Consider the following 14,389-nt stretch of genomic DNA (forward strand, 5'->3'; position numbering starts at 1 on the left):
CTTTAAACAAAAGATAGCAGACACTCGCCCTATGGACGTGGCTGCAATGAACTTTAACCCCTAAGTCATAACAGAAACTCAGTTGAGTAACAAACTCCTCCCATCATTTTTGGGCTTGAGACCCTTAAAAGGCAGGGACACTTGTAGAAGAGAAGGATCCCGGGGCTGCCTCGTACCCAGACGTCTCTCTCTCTCTCAATGGAAATTTGCGCGCACAGGAAGGCGGGAAGGAGAAAACGGGCGCCTCCTTTTTTTACCCTTCCCATGGACCCTGGCTTCGTCACCAGTTACTCGCGTTTCGCGCCCGCCTCTATGCGAAACCATGCGAAAAACGAAGCGCCTAAGGAGGAGGCTGATCCCGGCGGGTATGGCTACTCCCCCAGACTGGAAGGTTACAACAGTGCGATTTAAGTTAGTCCAGAATTACAGGAGGCTATTTAGAAAAGGTTACACGAAGTTAAAGCAGCGGTTTCACCAAAGTGATATGGGGGGCGCCAGGGAGGTTTGCAGGGGCATTGCCATGTGCTTTTGCTCAATTTGCTTTGCTACTTTACTGCGCTTATACTCGGATAGGCCAGAATATAGTAAATTGTACGCTCAAGGTGACAACAACCCATTTACACCTTCTTTATTGATGAAAATGTTTCGTTAAACACGGCTCTTCGAACACCAACTTGTGAAAAAAGCCTTGTACCCTCGAGCCAGACCCCCGCCCAACTGAGGTCCAAAATGCTCTTGTCTGCCTAAATCACATTGTGAACACCACTTCATATAAAACTACAAATGTATACACGGTTTTACCTTTTGAAGAGGGTAATAGTTGCTGTTCCTTAGAAAAGTAAGAAGCTTTGGACGGTCAAATTCAGCGTAAAGGGGGATCTACAAACAGGAGAAAAAAGTTTTATGGACTCTTGAAAAATAAACGTTTAGTTGATGTTCTAATATCTTGGCTTTGAGCAGAGGTTTACTGTCAAGAAACACGTGTGAAAGTCAGCGTTTGTGCTTTTCATATTCCTGGTCCTTTCTGCAGTATGCTGCGTTATAACAGATTTAGTCGCAGAAGCGCTTAGCCGTTGACTTTATTAAAGCATGGTATAAACGAGCCAAAAAAAAAAAAAAAAAAAAATAGCGAACCCTTGGAAGAAACAGTTGCAAGTCTTCTTTCCCGCACTTTTTTTGGCCAGTTTGCACGAGTAATTGTATGATTCACTTTCCCGCGTCATAAATTGTTCCGTCTGCATGCTTCATTTTCCTGTGCTTTGCACCAGTTGCAAGCCTAATTATTTTCCCGTGCTTCGCATGATCGATTGCATGCTAAATTTTTTCCCGCGCTTTACACCGACTGCAAGCTAGGTTTTAGCTCGCTTTGAAACGATTGCGTATTTGCACAAGTTGCAAGGTTCAATTCCAATCACAATTTACATAACATTAACCAACCTAAACTCGTAGCAAGGCAACAGATCATTTAGTACCTGTAACTCGTGATAATCCATCCCAGCTTGAGGATCTTTGACGAATAGCGCATCAAGGTACTGAATCGAGAACAAAGATTGACTTAGTACATTATGTACAAAGCATTTAAAATTTAAAGTTTCAACACTAAAACGAAATATATTGAGCAAATGCTTTCCTCTAGCACTGTATGTAATGCAGAACAAGGTGGTTCTAGCTTTGGGTCTGTGGATGAAATCCTAAAGCGTGAACATTCAAATGAAAATTTCCTGTGGTACTGTTTATTATACCGCACAAGGTATTCGACATTTGGAGTCTGTGGATGAAATCCTAAAGTTCGTAACATACATGTAGGCAACTGAAAGCGACTGAGCAGTGCTTTCCTGTGGTACAATTCATTATACTGCACAACGTGATTCTAACTTTTGAGTCTTGGGACGAAATCCATAAGTGTTTTGTGGGTTCTTAATATGAAATGTGTTTGTTTACGAAACAATCCAGTCTAATCTTCTATGGACAATGCTTTTAGTGACCGGAGTTCGTTCAGTTTTTTTTTTTTAACAAAAACAACAACAAACAGCAACAACAACAACAGATTGAGTCAAATTTCACTTACCACGTGCAGGAGCTCAGATCTTTTATTTAGCTGACGCACGACATCTTCAACCTATCAGTTACCGCAAAAAAGTTTAATATTTTCGGGGGCTTCACAAATTGCGTAAAGGACAAAAGAACATCAAAGAACATCATAACTAAACTTACAGGCACTTTGTCAATATTGTCAATCAACATCTTCACGGCTTTCTGCAAAAAAAGAAGATAAAAAAGAATGAGGTTTTTTGTCCAATTAAGTACTTTCTTATTTATAGCAAAGTTCTAACTTTTGGGTCCGTCGATGAAATCTTATCTTCAGACCATTCAAATGAAACCTCTTAAGTAATACTATCACGTGGTACCATTTATTTTCTAGTAAGAAATCTGGAATTTCTCGTGAACATTTCGACCTCGATGGAAAGGTTACAAGAAGTAGTTATAGCTACCTCTTTATCGAAGTCCATGAGCATTATAATCTTGTCCTGGATTGAATCGAACAAGTTGTGTTTATGGATCAGGTTAAACACATCAGTGTGACCAAGTCTGTGAAAGAAAGTAAGAATTTTATTACATATATTCGTGATAAATTTCGTTTAAGGCCTAGGCCAAACGTCGAACTGTTCATGAGACGAATCAATCTCTAATTTGGGTCGACTTAAATTAAGTTAAGATCGTCTGTTGGGACAGACGTCGAACTTAGGACGCGTCAAACCAATCAACTGAATCAGATCAGTAAAAATTTTTTTCCCGAACGCGGCTAAATATACATTATCATACCAGTTTTTAATTTTTCAGTTTAGTTCGTCGCATGTGAAGATGATCAACGTTTGTCCCGGAGACGATCTTTAGACGTTCTATCCGTCTGAAGCAGACGGATAGAACGTGTTGGACGATTCAAACTCATTCAGACGAACTTTACTGAGCCAGACGTCGAACTTTTCGTGAACGTAACTCACCAAGTTTGGTTCGACTCATTAAAAGTTCTACGTTTGGCCTAGACTTCACTGAGCCGACTAAACTAAAAATTTCTCACTTGGCGCCCCTCCAACCGCTTCAAACAACAACGCTTTCAAACTCAAAAGTAACTCAAAACCACGGAGATAACGCAACATAACGTTCTTGGAAACCAGATCCCAAATTCCTCTTTCTGCAACCGTAATTTCTAGTTCTGAATCATTCTGTCTTAAAAACTACATAAAGCAATTAAAACAATGCTTGTTCGCAACTTCATACGCTTGAAAGGTCGTTGAAAATACTCCGTTTGAAATGTGGATGGTAAAAAATGATTTTCATCCGACTTAAAAACATCCATTCAGCACTAATTTCCGTTACATTTTCTTTAACCTCCTAAATTCTAACGTCCAAATTTAGGATAGACTTATTTTTCAGTGGCAGACAGGTTTAACTGATAATTTGAAACTTATCAACTTACTTAAGGTAAATGGCCAGTCCCTTGTCATATCTTGTCAGTCTAGTGTAACTGTAATGGAACACCAGAGGGCAAATGTCAGTCACTGAATGAGGGGACAAAAAGTACATAATTTCATTCTCAACAGCTTACAGTTCTCCGAGAGTTTCCAAAAGCACACGGTTGTCTGGATCTTTCTCCAGCTGGTCCTAACAAGACATAAAATAGAAAAAAAAAGAAAGAACAGAAAAGAAAGAAAGAAATGTGAAAACAGCCACAACTCTCTGTTTCAACGCTCTTTGAAGAAAGTGTTGTGTTCAACTAATGTTTCCACCCTTTCATACTGCAGTTATGGACTGCGCTTTTGACTGCGTGATCACTCATACGTAATATGCTTATGATCGGCTTATCATTCGACTGTACGGTGCTTATCATTGGCTGAAAAGCCGCTTGTAAAGCGCTTATGATTCGCAGGGTGCAAATGATTGGCTGAACAGTGGCTGTATAGCACTAATGATTTGCTGAACTCTTCCCCAAACGGCACTAACGATTGGCTGATCGCTTACCTGCACTGCGCTTATGATTGGCTGAACACTGTACAAGTCTGCAGGCCAATCCTTTATAAGGTTTTGAAATTTCTGCAAAATAAAAAATAGTGCGCGTTGGTTGCTTGTGTCGGCTGAGTGAAAAACATGAAATACTCGAATCACCAGTTTCAAGAAAAACTGTACTAAGATTTACTAAGCTGTGGTAATAAGCGAACCAGCGAAGAGAATTGCAAGAAAGGACGCCCAGTATCAGACTGTTGGTGTTATCATACCGACCAATGAACATAGTGTGCCCCATGATAACAACCAATAAAACACTGGCTGATATCACCTGACATCCTGCCCATAGCCAATCAGATGACACGCATAAAGTGATGTCATCACGTACTGGAGAATTTCTTCACAAAGGGGGGATTCATTTGCAACATACGCGTATAGCTGTCGCATATGTTTATGTTGTAAAGTGGTCGTCAGTTTTCAAGACCTCAAAGGTGACTTTGCCGAACAATCTGTTTCAGATGAAAGGAAATCTAGCCTATGAATACATCCGTCTCTCATCGCTTCTCGCCGCTTGGGATATTTTGCGGGAGAGACCGTCGTCTGCGCCTCAACGACAGAAATAGCTAAAACAATATGATCAGTACGTCTACCAATAAGAGCTCCTGACCAGATTCTTGACAGATTTTACGTCATCAGTATGCAATTTCCATCGTTGATGCGCAGACATCTGTCCAGCGAAACCTACCAAGCGGCGAGGAGCAAGGAGAGACGGCTGTATTCGCAGGCTAGAAGAAATCTTCGGAGTTTCAGTATCACTACGGAAAATACATAGAAATGAATATAACACGCCAGGAGTGATTACCTTGTAATCCTTTTTCAGGAAGTCGTACAAAACCATTTCATAAATTGCTGAACTTAGTTTCACAGCGCTTGTTGGGATGTACGGTGCAATGGCCTGGTCAACAACAACAACAACAACAAAACATTATTATTTTTTAACTACCAACAAGTTTGGATGGATCTCACTACCATCCTTAAGTTTCACTTGCAGTAATCACTCGGTAGTGCTGCTGAAATTTCACACAATACCCCGCTTTTTCCATAGCCTCCCACAAACTTGGGAAACAAGCCCATGAGACAAGCAAGAATTAGGGAGCTTAACCAACGAGAACGACGACAGCAACGAGAACGTGAAAAAGCAATACGTTTTGATTAGCAAACCAACAGCTCTGCACGTGCATCACGCTTTTTTGTACATTTCTTTGCTGTCACTGCACAACTACGACGTGAAAATGCCCAATTTCACGTTTTGTGCAGGGGGTGAACACAAAAACTTAGATACTGTCCTTAAGAATTCATCTCCAGAAAATTCACCACCATTTAACAAATTACACGACTTGGAATGAGAGCGATGAATTTTGTAACAGGGTGAATTCACTTTTTAAGAGACGTTTTTACTGCCGTCGTCATCGTCGTTGCTTAAGTTTCCTAATGTGTGCGTGAGAGGCTAATTTTTCCGTGCTATTACGAATCTAATATCACCAAAGAAGAAAATATGTCCTTAACAGAGCAAACAATAGATCATGCAAAATGCGCAAAAAGCCAACACTAGTCACAGTGGAGGCAAAATCAAATTTCTATTAAAGAACAACTTGAAACCTACTTCCAATTGATGTTTCCTAGCAAACTTGTACACCTCATCCTCCCAAAGTTTCTTATCATCACCCAAGACTTTGACGCACACCCTATAAGAATTAAAAAAGAATTGAACTCAGTGGAGTAAGTTTGGAGACATGTAATAAAGTCCCAAGTTCTTTATTCTGTGGAGAAAAGCCTATGGTTGGACAAGCTAATGAACAGTTTTTTTCAATGGTGTTGTTTATGATGCTGTACAAGGTAGTTCTAACTTTTGAGTCTGTGGACAAAGGAACTCATAAAGAGGGACCATTCGAATGAAAGCTACTGAGCAGTACTTTTCTGTGATAAATACTATATTATGTTGTAAAAAATGATTAAAAATCGCTTGCCAATAAAACCTCTTCAACGGTACGTTTACATGGTACTATTTGTGTTACAGTATTTTACAAAATAAATCTGTTATTCTTTCTTGAATTTTGCTTTAAGACGTTCTTCGAAGCGACAGACGGTTATCAAAAATAATCTCTTCTCCATCTCTCCCTGAGAGCACAAAACATGAATTCATTTTAGTGAAACTTAATGCATAAAAACAAATAAATACACGTGAGGAAATACAAACCTCGCAGCAGTTTCATACTTTCCTTCTTCCATCAGAGATTTTAGATATGACCTTCCAATGTCCTAAAAAAGCAGCCACAGTGTTACAAACTACAGGAGCATTTTTTTTGATAATAGGGTGTTTAAGAAACCACCAAGGCGACGATGGCGTAAACGTGACTTAAAAAGTGAGTTCGCTTTCTTTGAAACTTCAGCGCGGTCATCCCAACTCGCTTACTTAGTCTAATACAGGTGAACTTTCCTAGAGTTGAATTCTTAAGAAAGATATCCAAATTTAAAAAGAGAAAGAGAAATTCGTCGTCGTATGTTCACGTTGTCAATAAAACGTGGAATTTGGCAATTCACGTCCTAGTTATGCTAAAGAAATGTGCCAAAAAAAAGTGTGCTGCACGTGCAAAGTAGTTGTTTTGCTAATCAAAAAACTAACTCAGCGTTGTACCCAATTCAAATCTCCTGGGGTTAAGATTCTTTGTGTATTGTATTTGCATTATAATGTGGCATTCACATTTAAATGATATGGAAATTTCTGAAACAAAAACGTTTTATTCTCAAAGGGTTTGAATTGGATAAAACATTGAGTTTATTAATAGCCGAACAGGTCTATTAATTTTTTGGACGTTCTCATTGCCGTCGCCGTAGTGAAACCTTAAACTCCCAGAAATCTTGACCTAGAACTATCTGTTTCTAAATAACATCATTTTTTTTAAAGGCAAAATAGATTACACTGTGCCAAAGTTTTTGTACCTTTTAACTAACCTGCTGATTATGTTTCTTGACTTCCTTGCTGTTTGTCTCTGCTGCAACCAAGGCTTCCTACACAACAAACAGATACCACTGATTAAATGAAAAAGCTTACCATTATCAATTTAAATAGAATGATAACAAACCCACTAAAAGGACACACTTCTCTTGAAGTCTACTCACAGTATGTAAAACCCCTGCACTTCTAGTGCTAGTGCTGTGGGCCACAGGAGCCAAAACTGGAGTGTTCATGTGAGTTTTTGGGTGTTGGGGTGAAAATGCGAGACATGCAAGAAGAGGGAAGAGAGAGATAAAAAGGATAAAACAGTTATTATTTTCTTTCTCCTCCACTTGTGTGTCTTGCACTTTGCACTCATTCCCTAAAAAGCCACCTGAGTGCCCTCAATAATGCCTGTTGCACAGGCAATTCATGATGCACAGAGACAAAGGTTGCTGTCAATATATTTTCCATCTTGCAGCCCATTTATTATTTATACTGCTGCCCATTGCCATGTAGGGCACTTTGACCTAGGTCAAACGTCCAACTTTTCATGAGACAAACCAAACTTTGTGAGTTAAGTTCACGTTAAGTTTGACGTCTGGCTCAGTTAAGTTCGTCTGAATGAGTTTGGATCATCCAACGCGTTCCATCCGTCTGTTTCAGCAGGATAGAACGTCTGCAGTTGTATGTTTTGTTTTCCCAAGAGAGGTCCCAAGGGCACCTGACCCTTCGTCGTTTTATAAATTATGCATAGATATGCACGTGAATAAGATGAAATTTGAACGGAAAAGTTCCCTAGAGTATTATCACATGACCTGTAGTGGGAAAACAGAACATACAACCTAAAGAGGCCTATTAACCATACTACCTATGCTTACCTCAAACCTGCCATGATCAATCAGCCACTTGAGGTGATCATCAATGTTTCTAGGCTAAAAGAAAACTCCACATACTCAACACACACGCTGTAAACACTAAGCATTTTAAATGGCATAAAACCATTGTTTTATGTAATTTACAAAGCATCAACTTCCAGGCAATCAGCAGCTGATTCACTCTTGAACATACAATATGTCCTAAATATAGAAGCACATTTAAGAGCCATGTTTTGCATGCTTGGCAAGTTTCTACAAAGTTCATGAGGATTGCCTCCACAGTATTACCATCTTTGAAGAGAAGCCAACTTCAATATAATATTTAGACTTGCCAGAAGTTGACCTCACGAGTTTCTTAGTGAGCGGGGCGAGCTTTTTAGGCTACGAAGCAGCCGAGTGAGCGACAAAGTCGCGAGAGGTCCTGCGCCATTTGAAATCAGACGAAGGATTTTTTTGAAAGTCTGGATAATACTGGGCCATAAACAGGTGACTCACTTCTTTTGGGAGTCAAGTTTTGAATTTTTAGCGAGCTCCTACACTGAGGAATTACTAAATTCACCTTGGCCAAAACGAGGTCTTTAGGGCTAACAATGTAGAACAAGTTCTCCTCTGCAACATTTTCTGCAAAAAGCAATTAGCAAAAAAAGCATTAGGTCTACAAATAAATAATTCTTTCATTGCTACCATTTGTAAAAATACGGTAGTAAGTTGAGCTTGTATGGATTTTGCTTTTTTTTACACCCAAGGAGGAAGAACAAAGTCCCATAATTTTGTTTCATTGCATTGTATCACAATATCAGTCAAAATTAATGCAACATTTTACTTGCCCAGGGCCACTTCTTACTCATCTCAGTTGATGATTTTATAAGAGGATGATTTGCTTGGAACCTTTCTCATTGAGCAAGTCAAGCCTGGTTCATATGCTGTACTTTTCACATACTGAACCCAAATAATCAAGTTCGAGTTTGGAGCGACACTGGCGCAACATCTGATTTAGAAGGCGCACCGTGTTTCGAGCCCAAGTGAAGTCCAACAGACTCTGTCAAACTTAATGCTTTTGCCGCACCAAACTAAAACTGCTGTACCAAATTAATTCAGACACTGCTCTTCTGCCATACTTAATTCATCAGTTAGGTTTGGCACATGAGCGGCATCTGAACTGGGCCTAAGCTTTACAGCAAGGAGCCCTAAAGTGTGACCGCTTTTGATTTGTTCAAATTCTTTTGTACAGATTTAATCCAATCAGAGGCCAGCTGGAAAATGTCCTCAACTTCTGATTGGTTAACGTCTGCATGAAAGAATGCGAGTTAATTAAAGGAGCTCACACTTTTCAGCTCCTTGCTGTAAGCACGAAAAACTACTCATCCTGGACTTAACTGGATGGGACTTTTTTGAGCCCTGATATTAAATAAGTAAATTTTACCACTTGTACTTTTAATAAAAAAACACAAGTCTTACCCAAATGATAGTCATCACAGCGGTACTGTTCAAATCCTCTGACTGACAAGGCATCTGCTGATATTTCCTCAGGCTCGTTGAGACCACGAGGTGTAACGATCCTTAGCTGTGGTCGGTGAGCTACTACGTGACCTTTCTGTTACATCATACATTATATTAAGATGAAAAAACATAAAAACGATGAGAATAATACTGATAGCACCAGTCTGCTGAGCGGGAGGCTGTTGGTTCAAAACCTGGCCGGACCAACAGTTAGGGTCTTTAATATAGGACATTAAAGAACACACACACTGTTCATAAAGAGAAGGGGATGTAGTCTCCTGTGTGTCGGTGTATCTTTCATGGGGGGGAGGGACTGTTATGGGCCTGCATAGTGGCACCACGGGCTTTTGCGGTACCCTTTGTACAGACCGATTTTTCCTAAGGGGAGGGGAGGGGGTTTGTACACAGGCTATGTTGTGGTGAACTAGCCAAGAATTGGTGAACCTAACTAAATATTAATTTTAAAATAAATACTTTGGGGTCACCATTTCTAACTTCTTTCCCACTGTTTTTGCAAACGAAGGTGTTTTTTGTGTCACGAAGCTTTGAAAATAAATCCAGACACTACTGATCATCACAAAGCAAGGATTAAATATTCAAAAGTTCATTAATAATTCATAACGAAAAAACAAAAGAACTTAATATTTAATGAGTGTCTTTGTATCTGATAAAGACAAGGCTAAACTTTATGTCGAATTTCTTAGCCCAAAATAACCGAAATCTAAATATTAGTGCAAGAATGAGTTGATCTATATGAGAGTTTTTGAAGCCATTCAAAGCCATTTGATTTTGAAGTCATTATCAGGTTTAAAAACTCAAGGCGAAACCGAGTTTTTAAACCTGATAATACACTCCTGCTTGTTTTTTACACAGTACATAAAAAACCACTACAAATCCATCCAAATATTCTGACTACAAATTTAGTGAGAAATATCAAGGGCTACGTATTTATGAATATTTTATTTTGTTCTTTTTTTTAATGAGAAACATAGCCTGCAAATATAACCCTCTTTCCTCGCTCCTCGCTGCCAGGGATGTTTAAAAGGGAAAATTCTGCATTTTGGGACCAAATGTCCATACTGATCATGTAAATCAAAGTTTACATAACTTATTCCATAGTAATGAGGTTCCAGCTGTAAGTTTGTTTGAGATCATTTCTTTGGGTCTATAATCATAAAACTTTGAGTTCTTCTGTGAACTAGTGCCAACAAACTCAAATGCTTCTTGTAAAGAAGAATATATTCCAAGAACAATAAGAGTTTTGTGAAAGATTCATTGCATTTATATTTGAACTTGGTGACCTTTTGTCTCTGTCTATTATTAACAAACAATGGAAAAAGGAATAAATTAAGAACATCAACCATTCAGAGCTCCTGACTAGATTCTGGACAGGTTTGTCATCAGTTAGGAATTTTTGGGCAAGAAATGCAGTTACATTGTCTTTCCCAAAAAATCCCTGGGTGCAGGAAGCGAGAAGAAACAGCTGTACTTGCAGGCTACATTAAAACCCAGAGACAAGAGATTAGCATAACTATAAATCATGAGTTTCTTCTCCATTTAGCTGAACAGAATATTAACACCAACAGCTATAACAACTTAGGAAAATATTAACTTTTTCCTAAGCCATTGCAGCTGCTAATGAAAATACATGTCTGTCAAATCAATGCATCAACTGCTTTCACGCTACAGTGCTAAAATGAGGGTGGCAGGTAGCAAGTGGAGGGCTTTTTTTCAATGCTTACATAAACCTGACTATGTTATAAGTCAAAATTAAATTCAGGTTAAAAATTTTCAACATCATTGGCTCTCAACTTCCTTTGTCTCTGCTGTAGGTTAAAATGGTTTCAACCTCAAAATGTAGGTTGACTCTCTATCACCTTTGTTCCATAGCCCTAATTGTTCATAATGTGAGAATTCATAGGTTGATACTGGGATGTTAAGAATATTTCGTTCACTTTTTTTTTACTTTGTAAACTAGTCAGGCGCACCCTAAGGTCGTTGGGGCCTGGGAGCTAGGATTATGGATATTATAGGATGTCGTTTTCAAGAAATGATCGATCAGCAAAAAAGCACATGGCAAGAGTTAGTAATCTATACCGAGGGAGAGTTAGCAGCATTAAAACAGTTCTGTTCTTTATCGTGAGCGTGAGTTTATTGTCTGGAGAAACAGTTCCGACAATAATCTAGCCTGCGTAGCTGGCAGTATTGTGTAGTAGTCGAGTGACATTTGGCGGCGGAGCCGTTGTAATATAGTTGAGTGAGATTTGACGGCAGAGCCGTCACGAGTGGCGAAGCCGCGAGAAATACCGCCTGCCAGAGAACCATGATTTTTCTAAATGCCGCCCACTTTTGTCACCTTAGCTGATCGCAATTAGATCAGCCAGTCAAAGAGAAACCTGCAATTTGAAACTTCCGATTATTTTCGGGCGAGACAGTTAAGAAATAAGCGTTGACAGGCTAAACACGACTCCTAAGCTCGTGATAATGTGAAACGTGACCTTGTGAGTTTGCTTAAACAGAGGTTTTTTTATTTTCTCGGCTCCCGCGTGAAGGTTACTAGCACTACACAGTGCATGTATCATTCTAAACTTTGACTGAGTAAATCTTTTTTTGCAACACCAGGCTTAACATTAAAAGGTCATGAAGCTGGTTTGTTACATGCATACTGAGTAACCATTTCCGGTGGTTTATTCTTCTGTAGGTGTTCCTCATAGGATTTGATCTCAGATGCAGTTGTATAGTGTTTTAATTTTTACCTTTGTTTCTTACCTCTAAATAAAGACAATTCCAGCACTGTGAAGTTTAAAGATGCCATTTCGGCAATTTGGTCGTCAATTTTGCTCTTTTTAAAGTGGAAATCACAATCACAATCACTTTACATGTACGTCTTCTTCAGTTTGCCATCTGCTCCCTAAATTGGGACATATATGCGAAGGCTCATCTAACATGATTGACATTTGTATGGCCCTCGACCAATCCGTTTCCCCGCACACTGGTGTGCGGACTATTCAAAATACCGGGGTTTTCTGGCAGGCGGTATTTCAACCGCCTCATCCCTACTCCCTTTTTTGGAACACGGCTCTGCCACCAAAATACGCACCCACACCCACCCACACAATACTGCCAGCTACGCAGGCTAACAATAATCAAGAATAATTAGTGCTAAGAGACAAAGAAAATTTAAGCAGGCTAAGGTTGAAACCATTTTAACCTGCATTTCATTTTGACCTACAATAGCTCCTGGCCTTCATTATTCATGAATAAGGGCCAGGAGACAAAGGTAATTGACAAAATCAACCTAGGTTAAAAAAATTGAACCTGAATTTGATTTTGACCTACAATTATAATAATGATAAAAAATACTTTAAATTAAAAATGTATTATTTTTATTTTTTTATAAAATTAATGAGTAAAATAGGCCTTTTTCAAAGAGACGATAATACTCTTTGTTGTCCCTTTAAAATTTTGCATAAGCTTTGTTTTAAATATTTTCTCTTGGGGCAATAAAGAGAAAATGAAAAAAAAAATGTTTATGCAAAATTTCGGAGGGACAACAAAGAGTATTATGCTATTTTTTGAAAAAGGCCTACAGTGGTGTTTTAAGGTATTAACAAAAATAACATTACTGACTCGGGGCAAAGAATTTGGCAGAATTAACACAATATTTTGACATTATCTCAATGTCTTCCCAGTCATGTGATCTAGAATAATAGTCACATCATCATCAATCATCTGAACATACTAAAACCTGCATATATTGTATTATTATTTAACATGTTATCAGAGCAGGAAAATAATATTTTCAGTAAGCAATTTACAGGTTACTGCAACTACTCCAGCAACAGGCCCTTATAGACACAAAAGACATTTGAATGACTCAATAAACGAAACTTGCTTATGAAGTAAAGGAACTATACTAAACTTCTTTTGTGTTTTATTCAGAGGAAAAATGACAAAGTTTCAGTCTTAACCCATTTGCCCCTGATCCACTCGTAACCGCCTGAACAGATCCACCTCCCTTCTACCACTTGTAAAGTCATGAGTTTAAATGGTCAAGGACAACTTTGTCCCCTAACTTCTGCACAGTGAAGAAATCTTTCAAACCATAACAGAATGAGCAAAATTCAGTCAAGGACACTGGATAAAAAGGCAACCATCATGTAACATTAACCCGAAAATTTCCATGAAAATCTTGTTCCACTATCCACCTACCATTCCTTTCATCAGTTCTAAGACCCTAAAAGCTTTCCTAAAAGCATTTCCCACCAAAATGAAATCTACTAAATGCCCAGTAAAAGAAAAAAAAAATGAGGCAAAAAAAGTGAAAAAAGAAGGGAGGAGAGAGAGCGAAACTGCTGTCACTTTTAACCACCCAAAAAATTTGCAACATTTTACTTTCTGCCCATGCCCGAACTTCACAAGCTAATATTTTGCATCTGGATCAGAAGGCCGCAAAGTGTATGACCTGTAAATGGCTTTATGGTAAGTTTTAGCTCTTTATAGCACAGCAGTGACAAGAAAACCACTCGACTAGCTTCAAACGTGTTTTTCAGCAAAATTTCCAGGGGTGAATGGTTTAACAATTTACGTTTATTCACCTTACTTGTGCCAGCTTCAATGTTCGTCATGTAAGACAGTATGACCTGTGAAAACATACACAAAATAATTCAAATTTTAATGATCCTAGTCTTGGTTTTCCTGTGGGTTTTACAGGCAGGACAAGTTATGTGGGGACCCTCTCTCGCTTTTTTCAGGAATGTTATTCAGCCAGGGAACTGGTAACCAGATTATTCTCGGCTGCCAACTCTTGGTTGAATGGACCTAATCAGGGAATTCAGTATGTCTACCTACAGTCAAACCTCTAGACAATGGCAATGACAATGGGGTGTAATATGAAAAATCATTTTTAGGAGGTAAAACACATTTATTGTACTATTTTTCTGCTAACTGTATCCCATGATGGTAATTCAATAATTACACAGAGATAAAATTAACAAAAAACATGAATAATGTT

The 14,389-nt window shown here is 38.7% G+C and overlaps 1 protein-coding gene across 1 annotated transcript in view; it reads right to left on the reverse strand.

Annotated features, from left to right (window-relative positions):
• LOC140930372 (vacuolar protein sorting-associated protein 41 homolog) overlaps window positions 1-14,389 on the reverse strand; it is a 37,503-nt gene that overhangs the window by 9,829 nt on the left and 13,285 nt on the right. The window contains exons 12-27 of the mRNA XM_073380054.1: window positions 13,974-14,018; window positions 9,334-9,469; window positions 8,435-8,496; window positions 7,879-7,932; window positions 7,015-7,071; window positions 6,260-6,321; window positions 5,666-5,747; window positions 4,865-4,957; window positions 4,021-4,092; window positions 3,608-3,663; window positions 3,479-3,526; window positions 2,493-2,589; window positions 2,215-2,256; window positions 2,069-2,119; window positions 1,473-1,532; window positions 802-879 (exon numbers count right to left, since the gene is read on the reverse strand). Coding sequence (XP_073236155.1) covers window positions 802-879; window positions 1,473-1,532; window positions 2,069-2,119; window positions 2,215-2,256; window positions 2,493-2,589; window positions 3,479-3,526; window positions 3,608-3,663; window positions 4,021-4,092; window positions 4,865-4,957; window positions 5,666-5,747; window positions 6,260-6,321; window positions 7,015-7,071; window positions 7,879-7,932; window positions 8,435-8,496; window positions 9,334-9,469; window positions 13,974-14,018 — 1,095 coding nt within the window. The remainder of the gene's footprint in view (window positions 1-801; window positions 880-1,472; window positions 1,533-2,068; window positions 2,120-2,214; window positions 2,257-2,492; window positions 2,590-3,478; window positions 3,527-3,607; window positions 3,664-4,020; window positions 4,093-4,864; window positions 4,958-5,665; window positions 5,748-6,259; window positions 6,322-7,014; window positions 7,072-7,878; window positions 7,933-8,434; window positions 8,497-9,333; window positions 9,470-13,973; window positions 14,019-14,389) is intronic.

This window comes from Porites lutea, chromosome 3, assembly GCF_958299795.1.
Source record: "Porites lutea chromosome 3, jaPorLute2.1, whole genome shotgun sequence".
Taxonomy (NCBI): Eukaryota; Metazoa; Cnidaria; class Anthozoa; order Scleractinia; family Poritidae; genus Porites; species Porites lutea.